Raw genomic sequence first — 10000 nt, 5'->3', positions numbered from 1 at the left:
GCGATATTTAAATGTTACACTATCAATGCCTTGGTTTTCCCCTGGCTTAACTTAAGCCTTCAAATCAATTGGTCGGATGTCGACACAGTAATCTATGCTTATGAGTTTGTTAATTAGATATATTCTAAATCCTCGTTATTTACCTTCACCAATATTATCCTCATGTATTGAATCAAACTTATATGGGGTCACTAAGAAACTAACCTCATAGAGTTCCCGTGTTCTGCATAATCGCGATGCATCTGTCTCTATAACTGTAAATCTGACAATGTAAGTAAGTCTAAAGTACTTCCCCCATAGTGTTTTACTTTTCGTTGTTGCTATATCTGTGTGCATATATATATATATATATATATATATATATATATATATATATAGATAGATAGATAGATAGATAGATAGATATATTATATATATATGTATATATATATACTGCATATATATATATATATATATATATATATATATACATATATATATATATATATATATATATATATATATATATATTTATACAACTTCAACACCCAATCCTTACCTTCACCAAAGCAAAGATTAGGGAGGATAGGGCTACTGATAATTCTGCAGGAAGACATATAGGTTTCCCCAAACCACTCTATCTCTATCTCACAAAGTAGGAAAGGTTGCATCCACTATTGGAAGTCATCTTGCTTTGAATGGGTCTTGAGCTTAGATTATCTCAGGTAATTAATTATGTCAACTATGTGTATGTTCATTAATAAGGATGACATTATTGGAAAAAGTTGTCTTCAGTGGGTAGTATTCTTATGGCTTTATGAATGCCATGAACCGAAGTTCAATTTGAGAAGCACTAGAAGACTTGGAAAGTGAAGTACAATGTTTAATACATATTTCGAAAATTTTCGAGCTCTTTTCTCTTCTGAATGCTACGAAGTCTGTTTTCGAGGTGAAACCTTTCAAGAGATACGTTTTCTAATCTGAATGAAATAAAAACTCTTTGAAAGCACTAATTTGTAGAAACGAATTTGTCATAAGCCATAATTTCTCTTCTTTAGGAAAAAATCTAAGATAATCATCTTCAAACTTGACTTGAAAATGGAAGTAACTTAACCTTGGGTAATCATCAGGAAAATTAAATTTTTATACAGTAGAACAGAAGGCTAAATTTCCTTTTTATAATACAGGAGAAATGTAATTAGACGTAAACTAGAGATAACATGAAAGTTATCTGATGTATTAAGACGTTGAGGAAGAAAGATATGTCATCAAAGAATGTATAATTTTAAGAGAATTCCAAGTTTATAGAGAATTACTATTGAAACTTTGAAAACACAATCGTATGCAGTTGCCACCATTCGAACTCAGTATTCTAGTCTCATCTATTTCTTAAACCTTCATAATAGGATACATTCATACAAGGGATAACAAAATAGTGTAATTTCTTAACATCAAAAGGAATTAACATTATTTCATATTATTTAATATAAATTATCCTGTAACTTTGAATCTTTTAAGGGGCAGTATAAATGCCTCATCCGATTTTTAGGTCCATTTCATATTCCTTATTTGATAGATGAAAGGTGAATATTTAGTAGCAAATACAAATGATAGGTGATTGCACTTGTGCATATTGTCCTAGAGACCGAACTTACATATACTTATGGTCATTCCTGGGGCCTCTTCTGCACTCACATTGAGATCTGGTGAAGCAAGGCAATGGCAAATGATGATTTCACAGGTAGACAGGATCAGTTTCCAATCCTCAACGTCAATATTCCACCATCTACAGCTCACAATAATAATGAGGTTCCATTTCTCTCACTTGTTGCTGTCCTCTTTAGCATCAAGGAAAAGAACCGATAAAGAAACAGTATTGTCTTCTACATACTTTAATAATCTTCAGAGCTTTAAGGTTGAGGTGCCAAATGTTTTCAAAATGACAAAAATGTAGATAAAAAAACTTTATTTATCGTTTATAAAATATTATGAAGTAACACCGACGTTTGTATGAAAGTTCTTCATTTACGTAACTGATATTACAATAATACTGATAGCAAATTAATATTCAGTTGCAAATTATCTCTATTTATATATACCATATAGTTTAATTTATCTTGAAATTCTTATTATACCAAGATACTTCAAAATAGTCCTTGTATTTGGTTATAATAGAGTCATTTGCTCAATTTACATTTGTTTGAATTTTATACACACAACCACACACACGCACACACGCACTCGCACACACACACGTATATATATATACATATATATATGTGTGTGTGTGTGTGTGTCTCTGTGTCTGAATGTTGGGGGGGGGGGGGTTGTATCCGTGTGATTTTACATGTTTTACGGTAGTTAAGATTTAGATAATGGCACAAAACTTACAAGCATAGAAGACCTGTAATTTTATAGAGAAAAAAATAATATTATGAATGATGAATAATATACAGAGTAAGTAATTAAAAAGTGGAGCCTCCATCCGCCTTAGTGCTGTTATCGTAGTCTTCATAGTAATAATAGTCGTCATAGTATTCAGGGGGAGGCGTAGTTGTCGTAGTTGTGGTAGTAGTAGGTCTCTTCTTTCGTCGCAAGCCTCCGTTACCACCAGGCCTGAAAAAATATGAAGAAAATATTTTAAATTATCTGGAATTTGAATGGTTTTAAGAGAGGATTAAGACGAGATTATGTAGATTTTTTTTTCTAGCTTGAATTTCATTTTGTGGAACATAAGAACGTTTAGAAAAATTTTGTCGTAAAGGTTCTTTTTTTTTATTTTTATTTTTTGTATCAAACTGTTGCAGTATTCCACCAATATATTGAAATCCCCAATCGTAATATAGATAAGAAATACTAATAATGTGAATGATATGAATCATTATCATTTGGTTGAGGACTGTTCATTATAATTTTGGTAAATGATGAAAGAGATAGAATAAGAAATGTAGATTTTAGAAGGATGGTTGGGGTAACTCCTATGTTGAACAAGATTGAGAAGGGACAGCTGAGATGACTGGGACATTTAATGAGAATGGATGGAAATAGAATTGCAAGGAAGAGATGGGACTGGACGCCTGGTGGGAGGAGATCAAGAGGTAGACCACGTAAACGCTGGAGGGATGGAATTGAAGAGATTTTGACAAAGAACAACATGCCAACAATTGAACAGCTGAGAAGAGAGGGAATTTTTGAAAACAGAATTGAGTGGAGAAGACAACTGATTCCACTGACAGGCTGAAAGCCTACCTGGGAGTGGAAGTGAAGTGAAGTGAAGTAGAAATTTAGCTGCTTCATTTCTATATTTCATCATTTACCAAAATTATAATGAACAGTCCTCAACCAAATGATAATGATTCATATCATTCATATTATTATTATTTCTTATCTATATTACGATTAGGGATTTCAATATATTGGTGGAATACTGCAACACAGTTGGATACAAAAAAAAGAAAAAAAAAAGATCCTTTAGGACAAAATTTTTTCCAAAAACATCTACCCCATAGAAGTGGGAAAAGGTGCAGACAAAGAAGAAGAAGAAATGAAGCAGCTAAATTCAATTTTAATAATTTTCAAGCATCTCGAACAATCAATTAAGTCTTTGGAGTAGATAAATGACGATTTTCTGTGAAACGTGTCGAATATCAATTATCATTGTCAGTGCTTGCACAGTTTTTAAATACAAAGCTATCTTTCCTTAGATATTACCGGACTTTTATCCAAGCATAACTTTGAGTTCAATGGCCATAGATTACAGGGAGAGTTCTTGGGTATCTTGGCACAATTTTGTTTTTGTTTCAGATTTCAGAACATCTTTCCTTGTCCTAGAAGACTGATGAGTATCAATTGTCTCAACCTATTTCCACTGATAAATCAAATTACAGTATATTATATCTCTCTGATAAGTTGAGAACAGAATTAGAGTCCATGTTTTCTAGTTACCAGCCAGGGCATCCTAATCTTATCAGGATCTAAAGAGTTATTGTTTTTTATTTTGGGAAATTTTTTTTATTGAATGAAGCATTACTGTATTGCAATTATATTGCAATACGTTTCGAGTGTGCCTTTGGTTTTACAATATGATGTCCAAAATACCTATTTGAGGGAAATAACAGCTTTATTCCATGGCAAATGGGAGTGATTTTGGAATTTTTTCCTTAGAGACAGGTAATTCTTAACTTGTTCACGAAGAGCTTAATCATCTTCAATACTTAAAGTATCACAAATGTTCAAAATATAACAAAATTAATGGAGATTTTATGTAACTGATTATATTTCAGTGGTTTTTATTATTTATTGAAAAATTTCTCTGATATGTTTGAAGCAACAAGAAGGCGAATTTTGTACAAATGGAACTTAAAACACCGATCTTCGTAGATAATTTCTCGATATCTTCATAATGGCAACCTCGATTCTTGAAGTTATCAACAGCTGTCCTTGCTCACCCTGACTTTTATGTCTGCCTTAAAAGCAATTAATATGAACATATTATCTAAAACACTTCTAATATTGCACCATTCTCTCTACTTATCAATAGATATTGTATCCTATTGAATTCATGTCTAGAAAAACTTGCCTTTGTTCATAACATCATACTCAAGTTGCTTTTTTTCTCTAAATTTCCCTACTTATGGCTTAATGAGAACTTTGGTGATTAACAATCTGATAGCCCCAAGTTCAACATACACTCGTGTCCTAATATTAGCGCTGCTCATGCTTGTAATTGTTTGATCTCTAGGCAATTGCTACAGTGCAGTGATATGGTCCTTGCATCAGCCACTTATAAGCAGCCTCTAAACCTTGGAATACATTTTAGGTTCTTTTTCGAAGGGTTTGTTTTTGTTTCTGTTGATATTTTGGTCCCTCTGACATGTTCTCATCTCGAATTTTTCCTTCTTCACATCAATTTCTTTTGAGTGTCATATTATCGTATCCATTCATCTGCAACTAATTTCAAGTCCTTATCTAATCTTCCTTTTCCACATTATCAATTTTACTTTTCCCTCTAGGATGCTGTTAATATAGATTTGAGTAGATATGGTATCTCTGTTTTATAGTAGAGAACACTTAGCTGTTCTAAGACTGATTTCATGGCTATTTATTTCTTCAATAGCCTTCTGCATTCCCAATATAGACTGCAGTGTTTTGAAATGCTTCCTCACATATTGTACATCAATCAGAGCTTATGATTGGTAATAGATTGTGTTATGTCCAGTCTCCGGGATGGTGATATTAAAATGTTATATTGTTCTTTTATAGAAATTCTACATATCCCCAATCTCTTTTAAGAAGTTGAATCTACGATTTGTCGTTTAATCAGTGACGCAACAAAGGTGTTTCAATGTTTAGAGGAAACTAGTGTTTTCATTATTAGGTTAAGGTAAAAAACGCTCATATTGAGAAGTTCCACTCTTCATTTAGAAAGATGGGTTCAACTTTCAAAGTTGGCGAATTTCCATTGGCTGGTGGGTGGGAGGCAGAATTGGTATTGCCTATTTTATTCCTGGTTGACTGGGCCATGCTACGAGTGACGGCTGGAAGAGTGAGCAGTCCATTAAATCACATTCAAGTGTGATGTTAGTTGTCGAGGTGGTTACTGAAATACTTGGTATTTTCTGATTGAATTATTGGTGGGAGTCAGTCTTGTGAATTGCTAAGATGCATGTATCATCCAGGTAGGCTTGCTTCTCACTTATCAGGGTTTTACTGCATAGTACAAGCTGCATCCAAACGCCTGCTGGACACGACGAAAATTTCTTATTTCATGGTCATAAAAGTGTGTTTCTCCTGCTGTCTTAGTAGTGCGTCAACAATCCCAAGTTGTTGATTGCTGCAGGAGCTCCCTATGAACATAATATGTCCAACAACATTTTCACAAGTAACATTTCCTCTATTGATGCATAGGATATGGGTCTTGATAGCTCCATGTTGAAAGTGGCAGGACAACCGTTTCAAGAAGGGCATCATCACCACTTACGTAGGATTAACGAAAATGCACCTATAGAAGTGGTTGTAAAACCACGTTCTACACACCTGTGGAGATGTCACTCATAAGAACAATTTTGGACATACTAAGATCATTGGGAGCCCTCCCCCCCCTCAACAGTCGAAAAAACTGGATTCTTGAGGAATTACTAATCACCATATATGAAGAGTTTCTCTTGGTGTCCAGTAGATATTTGGAGATTGTTTGCACTTTGCAACAAAACTTTGATAAAGTAAGAGACAGCCTGCCAAAATGCTCACATGTCTTGGTAAGCAACTTAGCCAATCACAGCCAGGCTGACTACCCCATAATTCAATTTGAATAATACCAGGTCTATGTGATACATATAGCTCGCTTATGGCAAGGAGCAACTTGAGAACATGGCCCACCCAGTCAGGGGTGAAATAGGCCCTGAGAAGCCAATGAAAATTCATCAGCTCTAAAAGTCAACCCGACCTCCTAAATAAATACCAGGCCTTCTTGATATAGACTTTAAATTACTTAGCTTGATAATGAAGACTACAAGTTTCATAGAAACGTTGCAACATCTTTTTAATTAGTTTGTACTATTTTTGTACAAATAAAGAAAAAAATCCCAATGGCTTGGTCTTCTCGCCTTTACTGAAGTGGGAAATATGTCTAGATACTGGCATAGTGCCAAGTTCCGTGAACTTTTAAAAAGTTTCTTACATAATAGATGCGGCAGGTGCAAACATCATCTTTATCTGTACATTAATAATAATAATAATAATACGACATGATTTTCAAATATCCATGAAACTGACATCAATACAACAAATAATGAATATTTTACCATTTCTACTACTACTACTACTACTACTACTACTACTACTACTACTACTACTGTTAAACTTAATAATGACATACCTTCTTGTGCGGATAGGCCTTCCTTCAGGCTTTTCAGCTTCAGTAGAGGGAGTGGTACCCCTGCGGGTGGGTGCTGGCTCTCCTTGCCGGATCCGGACTCGATCCCGGAATTCCGGAACCTCGTATCCGGATGCTCTGGCTGCTGAAAGGATGTCTCCGCTGGGTCTTGCTCCGGCTTGCAGAGTGGAGAAATAATTCTCGAAGTATTCCGTGTAGTAGTCGGAGCTGGAAAATTGTGATACCAGTTACTTTGCTGATATGGTAATGACTTTTACAAACGGATGCCATACATTGGTTGCTCAATATTTAGTCATACGTACATGTAACTTGGGAAATGAACACTAGTGTATGCCAACAATATATGATAATGTACAGTATATGTACATACATACGCGCATATAATATATATATATATATATATATATATATATATATATATATATATATATATATATGTGCGCGTGTGTGTATATTTATGTATATATATACTATATATATAATGTAGATATATATATACTATATATATATATATGTATATATACTGTATATATATATATATATATATATATATATATATATACATATATATATATATATATATATATATATATATATATATATATATATATATATATATACACCTACTGAAATACTTCTATTACATGGTTTCAGATGCCCATAACAATTTACTCATGCACACATTTATTCAATTTGTATTACTTCCACTGTTCCTATATCCACTCCTAAGTACCGTATCATAATGCATCAGATATTTTAAAACTCATACAAAGCACATTTTCTCATGTTTAAACGTTGCACCGCCATCTAATGGATTATTTTTAACTTCTGAAAGATTGAAGGGTCACTTCCATAATCGTTCTCAACCTTACAGAAACTACTCCTGCATCATTCACCTCTGCATCGGTTCTATCTTCAACTTCAATTTACAAACTACTTTAATGTTCCAGGTTTAAACTTCATTGAAATACCACGTCGGAGTTTGCATCATTTATCGCGATATCCATGTCTCCATTAATCTTTCTTCATGCATTTGCTGCTCTTTAGAACGAAGTTTTACTCTTTCTAAAATCCTTATTATTTATATAATGAATTTTCTTCTCTGGCTTAATTTTTGAATACGTTATCCATTCGCATGTCTAACACAACAAATTTTCCGGCTGATCCTATGACCACATCCTGGAGTTTTGCATATTTCACTAATTTTCCTGTAACTGTAAACTAGCCTATCTTTAATAATGTTTTGTATATTGTCTTTTCCCTTATATATATATATATATATATATATATATATATATATATATATATATATATATATATACATTTTTTTTTTCTTTTTTAATTGTGTACATATATAATTTTTAGGCAGGCACTTGTGTTTGATAGGGAAGGATTCCCAAAAAGAAAATTACCACGGACGCACTCACATTTAAACTACTATATAGGATGATTCTACCAAGCAGTAAACTTACATAACTAACTGCTATATACACTTACACAGAGGGGTCATTAGAAGAATTTTGGGGCCCTTTTATCAGTTACCCAATTCACTTCTTATCCTGAAATCACGTTTGCCCTTCCTAGGTATTACATCATTTCCTCTTTCGTGCATATTTCAAGCGATTAGCCTAACCTTTTCTAGGCCTTCCTTTATTCTGCTTCACATCACTTCTGAAGGATGACCTTTTTTCCCAAACTTATTATCGTACGATCTATCCACTTCGTCGAACCACTTCTGAATATTTTGATCCATCCTTTCACCCATATTAGTCTTTATATTTATATTTCTTACCTTATTTATGTAAACAGTTTATATTAACAGCTTTGTACCGCACGTGTTTCATACAGTGTAATGCTATTGCTTTTTCTTTATCTCTCGCTCTCTTCCGCACTGATATTAGAACAACCTGTTTAAACTTATATATATATATATATATATATATATATATATATATATATATATATATGTATGTATATATATCATTTACTGTAACATGGGATGGCCCGAGAGACAAAACACGACATGCATATACAAATTCATGCTTTAGCTATTGAATCATGAAATGATAAGTCTCTCACCAATCAAGAACATCTTTAGGATCGGCACAGGTCCCACTTTCCGCGTCGAAGACCTGACCGAATGTGCATCCATTTCTCCTGGGCGTCTCGCCGTTGATGCATACATAGAAAAACTGACAATCATCGGGGTCAGCATATCTAGGATGGATGGCAGTTGAGTCTGACTTAGACTTGGGACATGTGAAGTTGAATTGTTCTGAAAGAAAATGCATTTTGATGTAGGATCTATATGGAAATATTTGCATGAAATTCACGAGATTTGCATGATTTCTATGTAATTCATGAAACTTACGTTTTAGTGGAAAATGATATACTATAGACTAATAAATTTCTGTGTTTCAGAAAGGGTTTCTCTGAATTATCTTTTCTACTTTGTTAAGTGAAAGCCGAAAAGCATCAGTTACGTTATCAATGGGTTAATTTCATCACACTAGTTTTTTTAAATCTTGATATTTAAATATCTACGAGTCTGTATCTACTAATGGATATAACAGATTTTTCATCTATACCAGCCTGCCTATGAATCAAACATACCAAGAGATAATATCAGTACTACATTATATTTGCCATCAGCAACAAAATCTACGAAAAACCCAATTCAGAAACTAAAAGTAATTCAATAAATTGCAAAAGACAAAATATTGCATATAATTGTTAACATACTCTCCGTAGCGCAGTCTGATCTTCCAGATCCATCAGGCCATCCACAGTTTCCGGTCTTTATCGAAAAGACCAAGGTCTCGGGGCATTTGAGGGCAGAGCTTATACCACTGGTGCAGTAGTAGAACTCCCCACAGTTCTTTGGATCCTCGTGGGGGAAATACCCGTTCTGGCGAGGGCAGTGGTCGGTGGGTTTGGGGGATTCTGCAAGAAGACACATGAATTGAAAGGGCAGGTTCTCTTGACCTTATGATATTACTACTGATTTGCTATTAATGTTATCATGTGAATGTCTTTAGGACAGGCAGTATGATAATTTATTCAAGCTAAACATAATAAAAGATAGAATGTAATACTCTCCACTAGGAAGAGACCGTAAACTGAAAA

At 33.8% G+C, this 10000-nt stretch overlaps 1 protein-coding gene and 1 long non-coding RNA gene across 2 annotated transcripts in view; one reads left to right on the top strand and one right to left on the bottom strand.

Annotated features, from left to right (window-relative positions):
• LOC137629070 (uncharacterized) overlaps positions 1-10000 on the top strand; it is a 119021-nt gene that overhangs the window by 105682 nt on the left and 3339 nt on the right. The gene's annotated exons all lie outside the window — the stretch shown is intronic.
• The window catches only part of LOC137629069 (protein obstructor-E-like), a 27438-nt gene continuing 19733 nt past the window's right edge, over positions 2296-10000 (bottom strand). Inside the window, exons 3-6 of the mRNA XM_068360338.1 lie at positions 9617-9817; positions 8954-9149; positions 6857-7081; positions 2296-2595 (exon numbers count right to left, since the gene is read on the bottom strand). Of these exons, the coding sequence (XP_068216439.1) occupies positions 2445-2595; positions 6857-7081; positions 8954-9149; positions 9617-9817 (773 nt within the window). The 3' untranslated portion in view covers positions 2296-2444. The remainder of the gene's footprint in view (positions 2596-6856; positions 7082-8953; positions 9150-9616; positions 9818-10000) is intronic.

The sequence above is a fragment of the Palaemon carinicauda genome, chromosome 37 (genome assembly GCF_036898095.1).
Source record: "Palaemon carinicauda isolate YSFRI2023 chromosome 37, ASM3689809v2, whole genome shotgun sequence".
In the NCBI taxonomy this organism is placed as follows: domain Eukaryota; kingdom Metazoa; phylum Arthropoda; class Malacostraca; order Decapoda; family Palaemonidae; genus Palaemon; species Palaemon carinicauda.
Note: the sequence above shows the minus strand (reverse complement) of the source record. Positions and strands in the feature narration are given on the sequence as shown.